General features: G+C 40.7%; 1 protein-coding gene across 1 annotated transcript in view; it reads left to right on the top strand.

The window, feature by feature from the left end:
- Nucleotides 1-22,948, top strand: part of FMN2 (formin 2) — a 251,351-nt gene that overhangs the window by 165,869 nt on the left and 62,534 nt on the right. The window contains 2 exon segments of the mRNA XM_019549808.1: nucleotides 338-397; nucleotides 605-725. Coding sequence (XP_019405353.1) covers nucleotides 338-397; nucleotides 605-725 — 181 coding nt within the window.

Below are 22,948 nucleotides of genomic sequence, written 5' to 3'. Positions count from 1 at the left end.
TTAAGTATTATTTAGTGGGAAATCCATATATATTCTGTTTTTCCTAATACGTTAAAAGATTTCACTTTTTTATAAAATTCAAGACCCCCAGTTGATCAAGGTATTTCAGTATTTGTTTAGTTTTTAGCTTCATAAGTTGCTCTTTGTTCAGCAATAATTAAAAGGTGTGTTTTAATTTTAACAGCATAATTCAGTATGGAATACTGGCTTCCATTCTGGATTTCTTTTGCTCTTTTAAACTCAAAGAATTTTTCATAGTTTTGCATAACATGAATACAATCTGCCATAGAATTAATATGATTTAGCAACACAACTATTGGGTTTTTTTTCTATGCAGGATAACAGCAGAAGTCTTCTATCATATATTGTCTCATATTACTTGAGGAATTTTGATGAGGTGAGCAATAATTATCTTAGCCAATTTAGATACACTTATTATCAACTGCTTTATTTAGTTTTATTTTTTACATTAATTAAAGTGAATTAAATGTGTTGTGCATAAGTAATTTCTACTATCAACTATTTGTTCTAGTGTGTAAAGTTCTCTTCCTTTTAGCATGTCCAACTTAAAAAAATGTTTAAGCATTCATTATATTTTTGTCAGGACGCTGGAAAAGAGCAATGCATCTTTCCTCTTCCAGAACCACAAGACCTCTTTCAAGCTTCACAAATGAAGTTTGAAGACTTTCAAAAGGATCTTCGGAAACTAAAAAAAGATCTGCGAGGTACTATAAGTAGACCAAATTATAACTATATAGGCAACCTATAGTTCAGTTCTTTGTTTTTTGGTTCATCACTATGCATGCAAAAGTACAAAAATTATTATGTAAGTTTTAATTCCTAAATTTTGTCTTGGACTCTTGACTTTGCTCACTATATTGGTTGATGTTTTTAGGACTGATCGACGTATACTGGAATGGTGACTTTTCTCTAACAACTGAAGAATAAATTTGACCAGTGTCTTCAATAATTTAATTAGCTCTTAGTAGTCTTTGGTTCATATACTTTGTGCTAAAACAATGTAGGCCTGAATATTGCTTACTAGGTGAGAAATATTGATGAATTTAATATGTTTAATGCTGCCTTATGTAGCCTATGTTAAAAAATACATATGATACATTTTTTTCCTTTTAGTTTAGAATTATCAAATTTTAGGGGGAAAAACTCACCTTTTTAAATTGTAAATTTTAAAAGCTTTTTGAGAATGGTATCCTTGCTTTACTATAAGGAAGCAATTTATATCATATAACATAATTTTTATTTATTTTTTAATATTGTGAACAATTGTATTGCTCATGAATTTGGCTAAGTTAAGTACTGGCTTGATCTGTACTAATATAGTCAGATCAGGACCAGTGTAGTCAGTTCAGGAACCAGGAAACTAGCTCTGGGCGGGTCATTGGCAATGTTGTTTTCTTCCTCATGGGATGTCAAGAGGGGATATGCATACCCCCAAGGTTGTAGGGGATATGCGCAGATGAGTAGGGACAGAGTGCTTGGTAGCGGTGTCTCCCTCGGTGTTTTTGCCTCTAACCTGGGGGAGGTGAAGGGAAAGGGACATGCTGGGTTCTACCAGCCCTATGTAGCACACTGCAGAGCCTCGCTGCCCCCTCTTACAGAAGAGCTGCCAGGGTCTGAATGGCGGGGGGGGAGGGGGAGTGCACTTTGTGCCCACCTCTGGCAACATGCAATTGGCCAGGTGCAGAGCCCATCAACAGCCACAGAGTTGCAACCAAGCATGTGAAAGTGGCATGACATGTGGCCAGGCAAGGCAGTGGTGGCCACCACATGTGACCCCCCTCCCCCCCCCCAAACCTGTCCCAGCACCACCGCTACATGCACCCCCTGGAGGGCATGGGGGGGTGTGCCCCCAGATCAGTACGCAGGGCAGGGCAGTCTGTGGGCTGCTGCAGCCTGGGGCCGGGGCAGCACCAAGCTGTTTCTTGTGGGGGTGTTGGGCTGGGAGGGGATTGGAGGGGGTTTGATGAATTTTGGGGTGGCTGCAGACCCCCTACCACAGCCCCTCTCCCAATGCCACTCCTTCCCACCCTGAGTGGAGCCCAGACAGCCCCCTGCTCAGATCTGGGCCCCCCCAGCCCACCTGGTGGGGGTCTAGCTGGGGGAGCCCCTGCTTCTCTGTGCAGCTCAGTCCCACACCCTATTCCGGCTGTGCAGTGCCTGCCCCAGCCCCACTCCCTTCCTCGGTTTCTTTGCGACTGGGCTGGAGGTACAGTTCAAGACCCCCACAGTGCAGGAGGGAGTGGGGCAGGGGAAAATCATTCACTCATGCCTCTGCCCCACTCCCTCCTGCATGGTGGGAATTGTCCCAGCCCTACTCCCTCCCTCATTGCTGTATGTGGGGGGGCAGGCAAATTGAGGCCCCCATGATAAGCGAGGAAGAAGTGCAGGAGCAGGGGCTAGGGTGAATGGAGCCATGGCTGGGCCAGGTGACTGGACAAGGAGAGGCTCCCAGGCCTGCACTTGTCCCACCACCCGGCCCAGTCAGGGCCCCACTCACTCCAGCCCCTGCTCCTGCCTGTGCCCCTTGCTCCCTCCCTCACAGTGGGGGCCTCAGGACCTCGATCTGCCCTGCCCCCCCCCAGCCCATTTCCCCTCCCCCACTCCTTCCCTCACAGACTTGCCTGGTGTAGGGGGTGAGGATGGTTGTGCATGCATGCATACACCCCCTGGATAATGTTTTATCTCTCTGCTTATGTAGCACCAACCCCACTTCCACTCCCTCCCTACCTCCCTCACCATGGGGGCCTTGATCTGCCCCCTCCCTCCTTAAAAACAATAAAATATATAAAGGGACATATGAGCTGAAACATTGAGACTGAAGGGGTACACTTGTTAAAAAAGGTTGAAAACCCCTTCTGTAGGATGTTCTCAGTTTTATGGTTCCTTGTCTGTGAGGCTTCCATGGCTCAGGCCCATTCTAGTCTTACATTCATAATGAAAAAGATTCCAGAAAGGTTCCCTTGGCAACTTGTTCCATTGCCCAATTGTTTTTACAATTAAAAAGTGTCCCCAGAGATATAATTTAAATCAGTTTTGCTAGAATTTTAAACTCATTGACTCATGACCTGCCCCTTGTGTGAAAGAAATACAGTTTTTCTTCCTCTTGATAGGAACCTTTTGCATGTTGGAAAACTGCTATCATATGCCATCTTTATCCCCATACTAGGTAAAACCAGATTCCTTCATTCTATGGCTTACATTCCAGCTCCTTTATCATCTTCATTTACTATTTCTGTATTCTTAACTTTTTGACTACCTACTTAAAATGCTGTGCAACCAATCTAGACAGAGTACTCCAGCTGACAACAGTAAAATGAGTGATGACTGACTGAGGCACCAGACCCAGGTGCCTGCTTAGAGGGGCTGCATGAATGATAGCCGCTGCTTCTGCCACAGCTGGATTGGCCCCTGTTGCCACCACTGCCCCCCAGGGTGCAGATCCTGACCCTTTCTCCTCTGCCAGCTGAGGTAAAACCAGTGTTGAATAGACTGGTCCTCACTTCCCATGCCTTGCACACAGCACTTCTGTAAAGTGAATAGAAAGGGATCATGGTTTCATGGCCTGATAAACCTTTCTATCAAATTCATGAATTCAGGGTTTGGGCATGCAGTACAGCTATTGGTATTCCAGGCCCAGATGTCTAAGTAGTGCCCCTGTTCCCCTCAGAAGAGCATTCCCAACCATTAACATCCTCCTCTTCCTGTTTGGTGTAGTGCTCATGAACTCTGCTTTCCTGAAACTATTCCTGATTTCTGGTCAATGGGGTTTGTTCCTTCCATCAATTAAGTCATCTGAGGCACTTCAGTAGTAATAATAGTACCTGTATAGAGAGCCTGAAAACACTTATTTATATTTATCTGTATCTGCTGTACTCTGGTACTTATAGTACTTCTAACAGTTTCATTCTGTGATCTATTTTACGTGTCCTTTAGTCTTTAAGGTTACTGCACACCGAGGCACGATTCATAACTTCTAACTAGCAAGTCATGGTTGTGTTTGATGCTATGTGGGATTATATATATGCCTTCAATCCCCCAATTTTTTTAATATGTATACCATTGTGTAGTTTGTGCAGATGCAGAGACACGTCTGTCTTTAGCAGAAAAGATAAACCTGCAGGATTATGCTAGATTTTGTCATAGCTTTAGGCTCAAAACAAAACAACCCTGCCCCCAAAATTCCTCAAGGTTCCCCACATGAACTAGAATGAAAGTTTAGGGTGGAAGTGGTGGCACACGCTAGCCATGCAACTGCCATTAAAAACATTCTAAGAAGCATTTTTTCATAATATCATAGGATATGCAAAGGTTATCTTTGATGTTTTCCCATTTAGGATTTTATTTTCATTCTATATCAATATAGAGACAGCTTTGTATGATAATATACACGAAATCAAAGCACTGTAAGTTTACTGCCAAAGTAAGCTTCAGCCATGTGAAACCAGTTCAGGCTATAGCTTTCTCATTTAAGGGACTTACTCTTACCTTTATGAGCATGAATGTTTATAGGCCCTGGTTCAGGAAGATGCTTTATATTTAGGCTTGTTTAAATACTTCCATGAATCCTGGATCAAATTTTCTATATACTCATATAGACATTTCATGCTCTTTCTCTGAGAAATTTCACAGTAAGATAGCTTTGCATTGAAAAGAGCTGAAATACTTCCACCCTTATGGAATAATTGGGCTCTATGAATAAAGGACCTAAGCAACAGTATATTATTTCTCTCTTTATACCCTGACCCATCACCAGGATGCAGCCTAATCTCTTTATGGCTACTACTCCAGCCCCGAGGTTGGAAGAATGCCTATTTTGACACTGTGCCCCTTTTTAAATTTGCCATGCCACTTGAAAGGTAGCTGCAGATGCCAGGGCACCGCCTCCAAATTTCCCATAGCACAAAGCAATTTAGTGCCACTTTAGGACATCTTTTAAATGTTCTTTATGGAGTGTGAAGAAACCTTCCTAAAGCCAGTCCACAGCCTTCCCAGCTCTAACATAGTTCTTTGGTGCTGAATGTAATGTTTGTTATTCAGTTCACTGTTTAACTTAAGACCAAACACATGACACCAATTCCTACATGAGAGAGAAAAGGTAAGAGTTTATTATAATGTCCTGTCCACACAAGAGGCCCTGACTATATACTTTTTTCCTACCTGTGCATACATTGTCTTTCTCTTGGACAGAGTTCACAAAATTTATGGGAGATGCAAGTTTTTTTTCCCTGGTTTCAACAAAAGAGGGATCCTGATTACCCTATATGCCTTTGCACAATACTGCAGTGTCATCAGTAAATTTCATGATGACATATGTCATTTTATAGTTTGTAGTAAAAGAGACTGCTGTGTCAGGAGATTGCATCTTTGCCCTGATCTGATTCTTGAGAAACCTGTTGTTGCAGCTAGATTAGCTGAATGTGTCGAGAAGTAATAACCCATGTTGTGCCTGTTAAGTTTATAATCAACAATAACTGTCACTGTTTGATGCCAGCTATTAAAGAAGCGGTAACCATTGCCTGAACACATGACAGACCTTCTAAATGACCTGCTAGAGACCACATCACTAAAGATGTACCTATGGCAGCAGCCAGGATCTCTGCATTATCTGGGAGACATGTCTCTGGACTACAGTAAATGTCCTGTTAAAAATGCCAACTGTCCTAAAAAGTGCCACTCTCCATGTACATGAACAAGCTACTAAAAACAAGAAAACCTTCCTGGGGAATGTTCTGGTGATTGAAAGTTGAGCCAAATCATTGGACTCTAGACATTGCACCCCAAACTGGTACAAAATGTACCAAGATGAGGACAGTAGTTGACATTAGTCATGTCTGAAAAGTTGCACATATGTACTGTGGCTCATCTCAACTTCTCCTTTCCTGACAAAAAAACCCTATTTGTACTTGAAGATGTCAGACCAACCTGGTGGCCTTCTATGACCAGGTCACAAAATCCTTAGATGCAGGTGATGCGGTGGATATAGTCTTTCTGGACTTCAGGAGGGCCTTTGACACTGTCTCTCACTCCATTCTCATTAAGAAATTAGGTGGCTGTGGCATCGATGCCTACACAGTCAGATGGGTCACAAATTGGCTGGAGAGCCGCACCCAGAGAGTGGTGGTGGACGGATCATTTTTGACCTGGTGGGATGTGGGCAGTGGGGTTCCCCAGGGCTCAGTCCTTGGGCCCACACTGTTCAACATCTTCATCAGTGACTTGGACGGGGGAGTGAAAAGCACCCTGTCCAAATTTGTGGATGACACTAAGATGTGGGGAGAGGTGGGCACACTGGAGGAGAGGGACAGGCTGTAACTAGATCTAGACAGGTTACAGGGGTGGGTGGAGGAGAACAGGATGGGATTCAATACTGATAATTGCAAGGTACTCCACCTAGAGAGAAAGAACCAGCAGCATACCTACGGGCTAGGGAACTCTCTTCTTGTCAGCAGAGAGGCAGAAAAGGATCTTGGAGTCATTACTTATTCCAAAATGAACATGGACCACCAATGTGGGGACACGGTCAAGAAAGCTAACCGCATCTTGTCATGCATCCACAGATGCATCACAAGCAGGTCCGAGGAGGTGATCCTCCCCCGCTATGTGGCACTGGTCAGGCCACAGTTAGAGTACTGCATCCAGCTCTGGGCGCCGCACTTCAGGAGGGATGTGGACAAAATCGAGAGGGTCCGGAGGAGGGTCACTTGCATGATCAGGAGGCAGCAAGGCAGGCCCTACGAGTGGAGGCTATGGGACCTGAACCTGTTCAGCCTCCACAAGAGAAGCCTGAGAGGAGATCTGGTGGCTATCTACAAACTGATCAAGGGGGACCAGCAGGCTATGGGAGAGACCTTGTTCCCCTGAGCACTACAGGGAGTAATGAGGAACAATGGCCATAAGTTGACTGAAAGTAGATTCAGGCTAGATATCAGGAGGCACTACTTCACAGTCAGGATGTTTAGGAGCTGGAACCAACTTCCAATGGAAGTGTTGCTCGCTCCTACCCTGGGGGTCTTCAGAAGGGGTCTTCAGACCTTGCTGGGGTCGTTTGACCCCACTACTCTTTCCTGCCATGGCAAAGGGTTGGACTTGATGATCTGCTCAGGTCCCTTCCGACTACCAACTATGAAACTATGTCCTTGCAGATTCAGAATTCTGAGCAAGTAGCGTCAGTACCAGATGGGGTTTATATAGGAAGCTAGCTATTTAATCAGAGATCTCAAAATGGATGCTACTGAACTGTAAGGCAAGTAAAGAACAGGGCTTAATATGGAGGCTAAATAAGGTCAAATCTTAATCTGTGAAAATGATAAACTCAGTCCAAAAATTCCCAAGGCTGTTTAATGGAGTAAAAATCTGAAACAAGCCTACCCAGTCAAGCTCAAGAAAGGATGCTTAACTTTTCTTGCCCGTAGCACATTCCACTGCCCTGATGAAAGCTGTTAAGAAAAAAATACCAAGTCATCATCCATCAGGGAGTTGTTGAGGTGGTTCACTGGCTTTTCTGTGCATGAACCCACTGTCATCTTGACGGAGCCTTTTAGTGATTCACACATCTTCATTACAGTCTCACCAAGACTCTGGAATGTCAATGCTAATCCATGCCAGCAATCAAGCACCCACTTAGCAAAATGCAAGATGCTAAGACTTCAGCACGCTCAATGCTAACTTGGAATTTAACAGAGAGCAAACAGTTCATTACTCTGGTCAGGAGATACAGATTCAAATGCCTACCATTTAGAATATCATCTTCACACAAAATCTTTCATGTACTGAAGGAAGTAGTCTTCTCTGTTAGAATCATAGACTCATAGAAAATTAAGGTTGGAAGGGACTTGAGGAAATCATCTAATCCAACCCCTGCTCAAAATAGGACCATCCCCAACTAGATCATCCCAGCCAAGGCTTTGTCTAGCCGTATCTTAAAAATTTCCGAGGATGGAGATTCCACCTCCTCTCTGGGTAACCTGTTCCAGTGTTTTACTACCCTCCTAATGAGAAAATTCTTACCATCCAACCTAAACTTCCCTTGCTGCAACTTAAGACTGTTATTCCTTGTTCTGTCATCTGTCACTACTGAGAACAGTCTAGCTCCATCCTCTTTCAAACCCCACTTCAAGTACTTGAAGGTTGCTATTAAATCCCCTCTCAGTCTCCTCTTCTCTGGACTAAATAAGCCCAGTTCTGTCATTCTCTTCTCAGCAGTCATGTGCCCCAGTCCCTGAACCATTTCTGTTGCTCTGGACTCTCTTCAGTTTCTCTGCATCCTTTCTGTAGTGCGGGACCAAAAACTGAACACAATACTCCACTCCATATGTGGCCTTACCAGTGCTGAAGAGAGAGGAATAATCACTTCCCTTGCCAAGCTGGCAACACCCTTACCAAGGCATGGACTACTTCAGCCTTTTCTGCATCCTCTGTCACTACCTTGCCTGCCCCATTCAGTAAGGGACCCACACTTTCCCCGATCTTCCTCTTGTTGCTGGCATACTTATAGAAACTCTTCTTGTTCCCCTTCACATCTTGTTAGCTCCAACTTCAATTGTGCTTTGGCTTTCCTGACTTCATCCCTGCATGCCCGAGCAATACTCTTATACTCCTCCCTAGTTGTTTGTTCAAGTTTCCACTTCTTCTAAACTTCTTTTTTGTGTTTTTGTTTACTGAAGAGTTCCCTACTAAGCTATGCTGGTCCTCTGCCATACTTGCTCTTGATGATCTCCTGTTCCGTGGTTCTCCCCACAAGATGCACAATGATAGCTTTTGCAAAATAGGGAATACTTTAAGAAGTGGACTTTCTCTGAACCTGAGCAAAAGTGTCTTTGGAAGAGATGGTGCCTATTTTCTGGGCTCTGTAATTACCAGTGCCTGAGTGCACCCAATAAGATCAAGATGGAGACCATCTCCCAATTTAACTTAACTGAAACATTATATAGCTATGGTCAGTTTAACCCAGTTTACACCCAGAATTATACCCTTTTTGTGACTAGGTTCCATCAGAGTGTGGGTATGATGACCAGGGGTGATGCATAGTGGGTGCACGTGGGAGCATGTGCACCCCCTGAGCATGGTGGTACACCCCCTACAAAAACTCACCAACCCACCGGTGACACCACTGGTGGCATCTGTGGGTGATCTGCAATCACTGCTGGCCATCGCCGTCACTGCTGGCAGTGTCTGCAGGTGGTCACTGACCCCTGGTTGGTGCTCTCCACTCTGAACCCCACCAACAGCACTGGCGGCATCTGTGGGAGTTCCCACTTACCGCCACCATGGTCCTGCTGCCACCATGCCACCTGCCCCCCAGCTGCCGGGGGCACATGTCATTCATTATGATGACCTATGCAGAAAGCGGTATTGAATAGGATCAAGATAATATTTTTCCATGCTCTCCTTGGCCATTTTTGACCCAAGCAAACTAATCATCACCTCAGCTAATTCATCATTTTGTGCACTAGGAAATTTGTTTGCAAGAAAGCTAACAATGATGAAATGAGACCTATAGGATATGCACTGAGTGCATTCTCACATAAAGAAACTTTGCACAGATAGAAAAAATGTTTTCTGGGGGGGGGTTCCCTGTGTGCAGAACTGAAGATTAATATAAAACATTACCCTTTTTCCTCGTTTATGGATGCTGATTTACAATGTCTTGAGTTTTGCTATCCATGCTATGGGAGAATATCACACAAAATACAAAAAAACCCTTGTATTAAACATAAAGGTTGCAAGATAAAGTAAAGTAAAGTCAGGATATTCCAAAACTTAAAGTTGCTTCAGCAACATTAAGTTGGCCACTCAAAACCTTTTTACATGTTTTGTAGAATAAAGTAATGCATTTAAAGTTAACAATGGAATCAAGTCAAATATGCATTAATGTTATTTTTAACATTTTAATATAGTTTTTAATTGGAAACAAGGTTGAATGTGGAGGTAATTGGCTTTCAGGTGCCTTTTTCTAATTATTTATTCAGTTTGTGCATTCTACAACTTTATTTTTTGGCTAATGCAGCATATAAATTCCAAGAACCAGCAAGAGCTAAACCATAAGACCCAATACTGAAATGTATACTAAGCACCCCTAACAAAAGATAAACATACTATTTTGTATTTGAAGTCTATGGGAATTGATAACACTCAGCATTATACAGGACATGTTCATCTCCTAGAAGTATCAGTTTTGACCAGAAGTGTGCACACACCATTTTTTCATTATGACTTACTGCTAATGTATTTAATCCCTATTTGGTTATTAGGCTAATATTTGAATACAACGAGTTGTTTGAGATGTTCTATCAACCCACATATAAAAAACGGGGAGGCATTTTTCTTCAGCCTTCAAACACCTTATCTTGAAACGGATACTGATTTTTAAAATAAGTTATACCTGAAACTGTTTTGTAACCATAACAATAGTATCTGATTCCAGCCCTATTTTTACATCTGTATATGTTGGTAACATATATAAGCACATGCAAACTCAAATCTTTATGATTCTTCAAAATGATTTCTTTGTGGTGCTAACTCAGCCATAAGTTTGGATGCATGTTTGTGTAGAAAGGGTAGTTTTGTTGATTTCCATTCTTTTATGCTTTTTCCATTATGACTGCTGAGGCCTTTTCCCATTTTTAGATTTTATGAACTGTGTGCCTTGCAGTTTGTAAATCTTAGAGGAGAAAGCCTCTTCCAAGACTTCACATTAAAAGCCTAAGTGTAAAGGGCTTGCAGCAAACATGTTGAAGGCCTGCCCTTTTTTTTTTAACAGAGATTTTTATACACAATTTTAAAAAAATTAACCAATGAAATACAGGAAACAGTAGGAACCATCCACTATTAAACTCATACATTGTTTACTTCTGCTATGCTTATTTAAAATAAACATATAGTGAAGAATTAATGTTATGTAGTAGACATAAACAAGGCAAAAGAGCAGGTAGGAATTTTATTAATATACCTACTGAGTTTGGCTCCATCAGTTGCCCCCAGATTTCACAGCTCAACTCAATTCTCAATTTAGCCTTTCTGAGTTCAATGACATAGTTTGTTAAGCAATTTGATCTACTTTTGATCTCCCATGGCTGTCAGCAGCTCTCCTTGATGCATTTATGCCAAGTGATGGCTTCTGTTTCTGTGTCATTCCACAGCAGATATCTTAGCATTTGCCACATGACTTAAATCAACTCACCATGCAAAGAGAATCAGACAGCCTGGGTAATGGGAATGATGCAAGATTTTTAATTCAGAGTTTCTGGATCATGTCTTACTTTAGATTATCAAAATGTCTTTCTAGACTCTTAAAAAAGTTAGGTTTTTACAAAAATTCTATACCATATAAATTTAAGCATAGTGTATCCATATAGCACATGGGCATATCCCTGGTTTATGAGGAAATTTAGTAAGGCTTTTCACTTGAAGGAGGAAATGGGTGACTATCACTGATGCCAAGGTATAGTACTCATTAGAAACTATACAAAACTGTAGGCATCCATGTCAGAACTAGGGTGAGGGTGAGCAAATCATTTTTATTTCTCAGTGTATTGTGACATGCCACATCTGTACATTTGTGGCTTAGGAAAAAATTAGGTTTGTGATCCATGAAATTTAGCAGGCCCTGGATTTAATTTAGGGAAGAGATAGTACTCTGCTTTATTTATAAACACTTTTTATGGCAAATTTTAGCCATCAAGAAGTTTCTCTTTAAATTTATGTCATCATAATAGTTTCCAAGAGTAAGTTTTGTCCTTGCAAATTAAATTCTGATTTATCAGTGGTCATTTATTGCACAATTTCCACTAAAGTTTCAGTGAAATGTAATAAACAACTCAATGTTAGGCAGAAAATACCTTTTAAATGGTAACATTAAAAAAAAAATCATATTAAACCATGAGCAAGGATCTAAAAGCCTGGATCACACAGTGTGTGTTGGCGTGCCATGATGTAGTTAATTACTAGTATCTTCATATGATAACCTTCAGTGTTGCAAATAACGATGTCATTGTGGTATTGGTAATTTAAATAAAGTTTATGGTCCTGTTTTGTTGCTATCATGAGTGCATCTGATTCACTGAATAGCCCTACATGAATTAATACTAGACTAGGTGAATATCTAGTTTTTACATCACACTTTGAAAGTACCCTCCAAACAACTCTTGCTAAAACCCTGAAAAGTTTACAAGGATTTGCCATGTCTATCATTTCCTCTTTTTACTTAGAAACATGCTGTTGGAATGACAGTCACATGGCTGATGTTTAGCTATCAGGCTAGCTATGTGTTGTACAAAGTGCTATATTGGAAATACTAGATTTTTCCACAGAAAGATTACTTAAATTTTGACTTTTGGGTAGGTGTGCATTTATATCTGTACTACTGGCAAATTCCAGCAAAACTTCTAACCTAAATTGTAATCTAATTCAGGGTGGTGGGGAGGAGAGAGGGAGAGAGTTGTTTGTTTATTTGGGTTTGGTTTTGTCATCTTTCTTTTGTGTTTTCAGAAACATGACCTATTTGCAAAACAAGGCTCATTCACCATTGGTGGTGAATTAGTCTCTTGGGGGTGGAGGGTAACATCATGTACTCGCAGCTTAATGTCAAAGAATATATCAGTTTTATTGCTCTCTTGGATGTGATCTTTATGCCTGCAGTTCCCAGTTTTTCCTCATTTTCATCAAATAGTCACCATCAAATACCATCCCTGTGATGATGTGAATGAGGCTCTTGGCAGCATTTTCCTGCCACTCCTTGATCAGCATAAGTGGTTTGCCACACACTTCACAGGCTTGAATGTGCTTCTTAGCTTTTATTCCAAAACTTTGGAAAGGCAAATGGAAAGAATAAGTTAAATTCCCTATACCTAAAAGGCTGAATTAATTGGCTCTGCAGAAACTATTTCTATTACGGTACCCTGTAGCACCTGCCAGTTCCATTCTTTAAAGTATTTTGTCAATCTTTAGCAGTTTTTATTCTCTCTGTATATTTTTACATGCATGCAAATTAAACTTTTTACAACCATTAAGACTTTCAAGAACCATTAAATAAATTACAACATTCTGGGAAAGGTGATGAATTGCAGATCCATAGGTGAAATATAAACAGAAACATGCTTATTTGTGATAACAACACTTTAAGTTTATGGCCAAGCTGATGAGGGAAATATAAGGCCAAATGATACAGAAGTGTATCTGGCCTTTGGCCAGCCAAGTTATTATTTAGAAGCACAGAGTTATGTTCACAGAATTAAAATACTGCTTTTGTTCCCTTATCAGCTTTGCATTTACATACTCTAGTCTAGAAACTCATGCAGCCATCCTGGAAAGAGTTAATTACTGGAACTGTGCAGCATGCAGACTCCTAAACCTAAACCAGATGTAAATTCAAGGCAGGCTTTCAGTCAATCTGTGAGTCATGTTTTACTGTCCTTAAAACTCCAAACAAGGAGCTGTCTATGGAAGCCCTTGAAGCCTCAGCAGTTCTTAGTGTAAGCCTTAACAATACCAACAAAATAAATAAAAGAAAATTGAGAGCTCTTTCTCAACTTGTGGTAAAGTTTGTGTTTCCGATGAGGCTAGTTTCATTCCCGTCATTAAATTCTGCACGTTCTTTAAAGTTGCAGGTTGTAGTTACAAACATGACATGCAAACATTGGGGGTGCTGTTAAAATAGTGGTTGTAACTTACACTGCAAATCTGATTTTTCAGAAAAACTGAGTGCATGCATCTTTTGTTGACTTTTATATAAGTTCTGGAACTTGTTGTTGTATAGAACTGCTGAAAATTAGAGGCACAAATTTATAAATCACTCCAGTTGATACTTAAAAAAAACCTCTTCTAACTACTTTAGCACTTTTATAAATGTGTGTGGTTTTATATGTGGTTAACCAAATGGAGAAGTGGTGGCCTGAAGGTTAATTGTCCATCAGTATAATTCACAATTCTCATTGTTCTTTTATTTTTCTTGGATGTAGCATAAAGACCCTTATTTGTTTTCTTTGAAAAGGGGGAGGGAAAGAGATTTTCAGTGAACATGCTGTTGAATATTATAATTACCAAAATAGTAAGTGATTTGAATACATTGAGTCCAAAATACAGCTGGTCATCTCTTTATGTCATTTTCTTAAAAAAAAAGATATATGAAGAGATAAGCAGAGATTCACATTATATTTCCGAGAGAGATGATTTGTTTCTAGTAGATCTGGAAAATTGCTATTCTAAATGGTGTTTGGGTTTTTAAAGGCAGGGGTGGGAAGTGGAGCATTCATCATGCTTTAAATAACTTTGATGTTTAATATTAAAAGTCCAATAACGTTCTGGGCTAATTATACTGCTACAAAATGACACTAAAAGAGTGAGCACTTACAACGTTCTTATTCAGTGAATTGTATTTTCTATTTGTTTTCCCTTTTTATTAAATAACCCTTGTCAATTTTATTGTTCAACCTCTTAACAAATAAACAATTGCTACATTAAACTAGGGACAAGACAAAACTTGAACCAAAGTTTTATGTAAAAGTTTTAAATATGTCAGTTAACTATTTTATATAATAAGTTTACTTATGGAAGTACCAGATGAGGCAAAGCAATCTCACGGAAATAAACACAGTTGGAATTGGCAAGTTCTATATATCTTAACAGATTTGATCTCAAACTATTTCTGTAGTTTCCAAACCAACAAGATCTTAATGATGCGCTAAAATAGGGTCATCCTACATCATATGTGCCACAACTGGCAGGGGCAGTGTCTGTGCAGCACACAGCAGACTGAGAAGAGAACAGGCAGTGCAGTGACAAAGCACAGAGAGCAGGAAAAAGAGCAGCAGATTAGACAGGGAGTATAGGCCAGAGAACAGAAAGCAGAGCAGCCAGTCAGGCAGGAGAATGGAGCAGAGCAGCGGTCAGAGGATGCATCTGCATGAGCGGTTCATACGATGATATAAACTCCAGCACAGTTCATGACAGTCAGCTGCTTCCAGGTGCAGCATTTAAATGTGCAGCCAAGACCATAGCAGTTACAGCTGGGGCTCTAGGTGATGGCGTCAGGGGCATAGGGGCTGGCTGGGGCACGAGGGTGCACCAGTGTGGGGCTAGCCAGCAGGCAGTCCCCACACTTTAGCACCCTCATGCCCCAGCCAGCCCTTGTCACAGTCTGCGTGTGCATTTGATTGCATGTAAGTATTCTGCCATAAAATAGTAATGTTGCTGACAGTACTATCTCATGGTGGAGTTAATTAATCTACTGCACTTTTAATACCAGCACACATGGACTGTGACACTTTAGTGCAGAGCTAATTAGTCTACTCCACAGTAAAGCACACATGTATGTGCACCCAGAGGCTAAGTGCAGACAGTCAAAAAGCCCAAGGCTGAATTGATTCAATCTTTGAGGGCTAGTCTAAGCTGTGTAAACTGAACAGATAAGCAAGTGAACAGACATTCCGTTTTGATTCCAGAAATAGTCAAGGGCCTGTAGTGGCCCAGTCTGGAAGCCAGGGTGGGTGCTAGAGCATACCTCCCTGCCTGCCTGGAGCAGATAGCTTGGGTCAAGGCTAGCCTACTTATCCTATGAGGGAGGTTTCCAGGGGAGGTGCAAAACATCCTAGGATGGGGGACTGTGAGTTAACTTGGATCTGGAGGGGGTCTGGGACAGAAATTCAATAAACCTATTTAACCTAAATTAGTTCAATCTGATAACACATCCGTAAGAGGTTTATCTTAAACCAGTTTCAGCCATTTTGAAAGTGGTTTATGTGCACTAAACTTCTGTTGTGTTAGAGATTTGGACTGGTTTCCAATCACTTATACTGGTTTATGTGCAATTTCTGTCCCTAAACAGAGAGGGTGAGCATCTGGTCTAAAAGATGGATACTTTTTATATACTTTGCTAGGTAACTTAGTAATATATGGGTTTTTAAATTATTATTACATACACAAATCCCATCACACGCAATCACAATAGTACTTGCATTATACACAGTACAATTTTCAAAAAGTTAAGTAATAATTCTGACTTAGTAGCTAAAATTCTAGTTTCTATTGAAAGTTTGTTTTGGCTTAAGTAGAGTTACAAAAGTAACTAAAATTGTAGTTACATTGCATCTGGTGTGAAAACTGAAGAAAAATGCTGATGTATACTTAAGAAGATGCTTCATTTTATTTCCATATTTTATATGCTACCCCGACACAGTAGAATGACCCATGAAGAAGAGGACTGAAACTTTCCATGTTTCAGAGCAATTTTGTATATATCCTTGCTAATAGTCCTGAGCTTTCTACTATGATAATTCTTTGGAATTTCCCATTTAGTAAAGAATTAGCAAATAATTAGTTACTAATGTGAAGGGTTCCAGTCCAGTAGATAACCACGTTGGTTCCAACCAGTTATGCTGGGAAGAAAAGGAAGGCGTGTAACCCCCTTTTATTATAGGAAGGAACTTTTCAAAATGTGTCCAGCTGGGAAATCCGTACATGTTCAGTGGGGAAATGGCATTCGCTGGCAGTCATGTTGTGTGGTCAATGGGAGTAAATACTGTGTTATACCTAGGTTGGAGACAGTGGATTCATCCAGACAATGTGGATTCAGTCCACACTAATTTAGATCAGCTCTCACTGAATAATCTCACTGAGAGAGTGCTGGATACTTTATAAACTGGAGTTTCAGGCATGAATGTCAAGAACTGAGCATTAAGACTTGAAATAGGGTTGGGGTATCCACGGGCGGCTGTTGTTTGTTTGTTTGCTTTTTATTGACTCAGAATACAAGGTGTTCTCAGGGAAGCTGGATTGCAGCTTATTCATCACCTAGGAACAATATAATGTGTATTTATATTGGAATTTTTAAGAGTTGCTTTGTAAGTTTTTAATTTATTTTGTGTGATCCATTTGTATTAAAAAGATAACCTGGACATCTTTTATTCCTTATGAGTAACTTGAGCAAATTTAATGCCAAGTATCACATACAACCGGTGCTGCTGGAATTTATGTCTAATATATATTCTAATATATATACACATACTGGCTGTGTGCGATTGGTTGGCATTAAATTACCATTTTAATTACACCTGACCTTCCCAGATAGATAAATAGATAAATATTTGTGAAACCAGGTTTTCACCTAATATTGCTAAATCGCTGCAAGAGCACCACTGATTTCTGACGACTGCTTCCAGGCTCACAAAAGCTTATACTTTTGAAACCCCTGGTATCATCAGTTTATTAGATGGCTTTAATGATCTATTTGGGGATGGTCCTGCTTTGAGCAGAGAGTTGGACTAGATGACCTCCTGAGGTACCTTCCAACCCTAATGTGATATGATTATATAATAAGGTGCAAATCTACCTCATTTTCTGCCTAACATGACCTACACCTCTCTCTACAGTGCGGGATGCCTTTCCCCAGTTGATGGTAGAGGAAGTTAAGAGTCACTCTTGGTGAATTTGCAAAGCCTTGCGCAGCAAGTGAAATAGAGAATCCCATTGAAATCTGTGAGCTTTTCAGTTTGTGCTTGCATTAAATATACACCCAGGTTAAATAATACTTGAATTGCCAGTTTTCTCTCATTCTAGGAAATGGAGAAATGGGAATGGAAGGGAATTTAATAGGTCATTTAATCCATCCCCACATCCCAAATTAACATAAGATTTACCTAATTATCATTTTGGAATGATTGGTTCATCTGACCTACTTTTAAAAATCTCCAGTGATGAAGATTCAGGGATCTCCCTAGGCAACATAAATAGTCCTGGGCCAAGGAACCATCTCCCAAAACTCTCTCATCCCAGGAAATACCCTAACAATTAGGATTCTGTCATGCTCTGTAATGTCTCACAGATTCTGTTTCTTCTGGTGGGGGGGTTTTGTAATTGCTGTCTTGTAGGCATTGATCTTGGGAAATAATTTTGGTTTTGTCCTTATAGAGAAATTTTAAATTGTTTTCAGGTCAAGCTTTTACTAGTCTAAGTTGTTCTCTTCCTGGCTCTAACAAACTCATTAGCTAATGCTCATAGAGCATTTAAACATGTAGAGGTCTTTTTAGATGAAAACTGGTATATTAGGCATTCTGAGAATAACAGTCCAGTCACTGGTAAATAAAATAAACTAATTCAATAGCTAATTACAGAATTGGAGTGGGTATGAATACTTACTTTAGCTGCCCAAAGGCAAGGAAACATATTTTTGGATATTTTAAAATTAATGAAACTGCAAAGTACGCTGATACCATTTACCTTCTACAAAATAGGTTATGAAATATATTCTGATGCTGATTCAGACCATTTAAAAAAATATAGGCTAAGTAACTGCTTAAATAAACAGTTACACTCAAGTATTTCTCTTGAAATATCATAAAAGTGAAGTAGACTTTTTTGCATTTACTGTGTTATGACTTTTCCTCCTATAGTAAGGGCTATGACTTCTTTCTATGATAAGGTGACTGGCTCTGTGGATGGGGGGAAAAGATCTTGATTTCAGGAAGGCTTTTGACACCGTCTCCCATTAATAAGTCAAGGAAATACAGACTAGATAGAATACTATAAAGTGGATACATAACTAGCTAGATCCTCATGCTCAAAAAGCATCATGTCAGTCATCAATGGCTCAATGTCTAATTGGGAGGAGGTATCAAGTAGGGCTCCCAAGGAGTCTTTTCTGAGTTGAATACTGTTTAACTGTCCACTAATAGTTTGGAGGATGTGATTGCATGCACACTTAGCAAATTTGCAGATGGCATCAAGTTGGGTGGAGTTATAGTTACTTTGGTGGGTAGGGTCAGTAAGCTGGAGAAATTGTCTGAAATTAGCCAATTGAAATTCAACATGGGCAAGTCCAAAGTCCTGCAACTGGGAAAGAATAATTGCATGCACTAGAATCACAGTGGGTAATATGAACTGGGGAATGATTGGTTAGGTGGCACTACTAGAGAGAAGACCTGTGGGTACAGTGTATATGAATAAGCAGAATAAGTGGTATATGAGCCAACATTGTGTTCTACTTGCAAAAAAAAAAAAAGCCAACAGCATATTGAGTTGTTGACAAGAGCATCGCTTTCAAATTAAGGAAAGTGGTTCTTCTATTCTATTTGGAACTGTGAGGCCTCACCTGGGGCACCGTGTCCAGTTTGGGGCCCCACATTTTAAGAAATTAATGGATAAATTGGAAAGAGTCTAGCAGAGGGCAAAAATGATTAGACATCTGGGAAACATAACTTCTGAGGAAGGAATGAAAGACCTAGGTTATGTAGTCTGGCTAAGAGAAGACTTAAGGAGGATTTGATACCAGTCTTCACATACCTGAATAATGATCATAAAGAGTATGGAAATAGACTATTTTCTGTGACTGTAGAAATCAGGACTAAGAGTAATGGCTTCAAACTGCAGTCAGGGCTATTTAGGCTGGAGACGAGAGAGAATCTTTTCACTATGAGGGCAGTTAATCATTAAAACAGAGAAGTTCTGGAACCTCCATCCTTGGAAATTTTCAAAAGCAGGTTAGATAAGCTGGTTTAGTTGAGGATGGTCCTGTCTTGAGCAGGAGACTGGACTAGGTGACCTTGTGAGGTCCCTTCTAACTCTACTTCCCTATGAACTTCCTATGAACATTTGTTTATATATGTCCTTTATTGTTTTTAAGTGTTCTAATCTCTCACACATGGTAGTATACATAGAATACTTAATGAATTATCTAGTAAACGTAATATTTAGACAAGCATTAGAGTTCAGTGAGAGAGATGCTTATATGAAGGGGCATTAATAATCATTATGCTTCTAATACAAATTGCCCGGAGGTTAAGAAGAAGTATCATCATACAGTGTGATACAGATGTTTGTATGCAGTTCTTTGAAGCACATGAGGCAACATACAAAATTAGATGGACCGTTGATCTTCATCCAGTATTGTAATTTTCATGTTTGTTCAATCACTATAGGTTCTTCCCCCTTCCTTCAGATTCTGACCTTCTTAGTCTATAATACTTATAAAGTGCCAGAGCTATGATGCCAGACCGACAGCTTTTCAAATCTGTTGGCTCACGAAGCTGCATATGTCATTCTTTATTATTTATTCCTTTATCTAGATTCTTAGAAATTAGAAATGGCAATACCTCATAGGCATTCCAGGGAGGGTACACCCCTCTATTTTTGCTGTGCTGTGCATGCATAATGAGCTCTGAACCCACTGCCTGATCAGTGCTAGGCTTCCACTGGAGCTCCATGTGAGCAGTGAACTCTGAACTCACCAACCAATCTCTGCAAATCTGGCCAGGGTCCCTGCTTTCACCTGGCCCTGGAGCCCTGGTGGGAGTGGGGGAGGGAGGTGGGAGATTGGGACTACTGCTGTTCATTCTTTACCTACTTCTCCCCCAAACTCCACTGAATTCAGCAGCAGAGAAAGGAGAGGCCAAGCAGCGATGCCACATCTCTAGACTTGCATGAAAGCAGGGAATCTGGCCTGACCAGCATTGAGAGCTCAGGTGCATTGTAGCCAAAGGGGGGTGTAATCAGGCTGCCATACCGCCTCTAGATCCACCCCTGGTAAAATGTATCTGATAAATGAGAAAATAAGTCATGTTGTGATTCTATTCATTCCTTAGCTGCCTCTGAGCTCCCCTTTTGAGGCTGTCAGTTTCAGTGGTATGTGACTCCATCTGTGTAGCCTGTACCCAAAAAATGAACCTTTTTTATTCAGTTTTATATATGTTGCCTGTGGAGATGTACAGGCATTACATTTAGATCAACCTAATAAGGGTTAGGCTAGGCTGATCTAAATGTACAGGCCTAATTGTAGAGCCATACAGAGGGCATAAATCACCCCAAAATGGCACACCTCATCTAAATTAGACCTAAGTAGGTCTACTAACTTGCATCAAAATTAGATTAACTTAGCTTCACAAAAGCATGTATGTGTTGGCAGTACATCCCCATGGCTGCACTGTTCCCACCCACAGGACTGTCACTGGGCTAAAATTTATTTTTTTACCAGGTGTATAAGTTTGCATTCTTATATCATGTGTTACATGTATTGTGTATATGCATTCACGCATACAGCTCATATACTTTACTTACATTGCTAAGAAATGTATAAAAGAAGTATTGAAGTCAGACACAGTTATGCAATGTTTTACTCATTCACTCAGAAATATGAGCAAGCAGCAATACTGACAACTGTCCCTAATTTTTGTACTCCTATCATATGTTCAGCACTCTGCTTCCTTTAATAATGCTGAAGAGTCATAACAACTTGGCAAGACGGAGGTTTTTAGACTCCAGTGAAACATTATAGAACATGACAGATGAGCACTACGTCTACCAGTGCTGTTTAGGTAGTTTGTGATTCTAAACAGTAACTCACATTAATCTGAGGCACTGGAGCCTGCCAAAAGCTACCAACATGTTATTTCTGTTACCTAAAAGATATCCACCAAATTGGTTTGTTTTTTTGAAATTGGCAGAAGATGATACTGCCATTACACAAGCAATGATATAAGCATGCCTCCCATTGCTTTTTAAAATAAGTGATTTTTATGTCAGGGACTGTATTTTCTATAATTAGTACAACACTTATTTCTGTATTTTGCATTGTCTTTGAATGGCCTGCACATGGCTTGCAGTTTTTGTTATGAATGGGTGAGCTCGGTTTGTCAAAACTAAAACATTAACCTGAACCGACATCCACTTTAGCACTGAATTTGATTTGAAATGCATGATTTCTTGTTGAAGTTTGGATATGTAGATATCCTCAGTAGTCCAAACCATTCTCAGTGCACGTGGTTGTTCCTCTTCAAAATCAGTGTGAACAGACATCATCAATAGACGGACTGTAAAGAGAAGGGCTACTTACAGTTCTCCATTCCAAATAGTAGTATGACTGTGAACCTGTTCCTTTATGTGTAAGTGCACAGTATTTTAAAAATAAATAGTTGTGGGTGGATACAGCTCATGTAGTTCTTGGCTTCAGCTTGGTCTTCCTTATGTTGAGAGAGGCTTTCTTAGGTTCTGTTGCTGATAGTAGAATGGATATTTAGTAACATTGAAGTACTCAAGGGATATGTACAAGCATTACATTTAATTCAGTTTAAAAGTCATATCATGCAGGCATTCACAAAATTTAAATCGCCCCCAAAAATGGTGAACCCGATTCAAGTTAGTTCATCCTCAGATGAGGGTGACTGGTGGCTCCTGAGTTGGGGGGGCACTTGCCCCCCACAACTGGACAGTCAGCAACTGTGGGCTCCCCCCACGGCCAATCCCGCAGGCTGTGAGGGCAGGATCAGCCATGGGGGGACTGATTCTAGCTCACTCCCCAGCCGGAGCTCTCATGGGGGGGCACCAGTACTCTCACCTTCCGCCCCCCATGCTGGCTGTCAGGGGTGTGTAGTGCTCTCAGGGGGTGCACGTGCACCCCCTATGCATCACTATTATCCTCAGGAGGTGAACTAACTAAGATCAGTCTTTACCCAAATCTAAAATAGTTTAACCCTGCCTTCACATATTCACAACATAGGCCTGGGGCTGGGAAAACACAACCACTTGCTCCAGCCCTGGGACTGTGCTATTTTAACCCTGTAACTACCCCCCCCCCCAAGGGAACACACCAGCTCCCTCCAGACCAACCAGTCCCCTGATCCTGTCAGTCCCTCCCTTTCCCACCTTTCCCCCACCAACTTACCTTCAACTACCTCCCTATGTGAATGCCTGCATGTAGCAGAACCCAACTTGGGTTTAGGTAGCTCAAAGTCAGCTGTATAATCTGAGTTGGGTTGTTTGAGTACTTCTTTCACACCCAGAATTAGCATTCCTTTTGATCTGTTGGCTGCTTATCAGTTCTCTATCAAATTTAGTTGCACAACAGAGATGCTGGGCAAGATCTAGCCATAAGCTTCTTTTCATTGTGAATTAAAAAGTGAGGAGCTGAATAGTGGAGGTTTTTTCTGAAGGTATATATATATAT

This window comes from Crocodylus porosus, unplaced genomic scaffold, assembly GCF_001723895.1.
Source record: "Crocodylus porosus isolate Cpor-Errol unplaced genomic scaffold, CroPor_comp1, whole genome shotgun sequence".
Taxonomy (NCBI): Eukaryota; Metazoa; Chordata; order Crocodylia; family Crocodylidae; genus Crocodylus; species Crocodylus porosus.
This window is presented reverse-complemented; position numbering and strand designations above follow the sequence as displayed.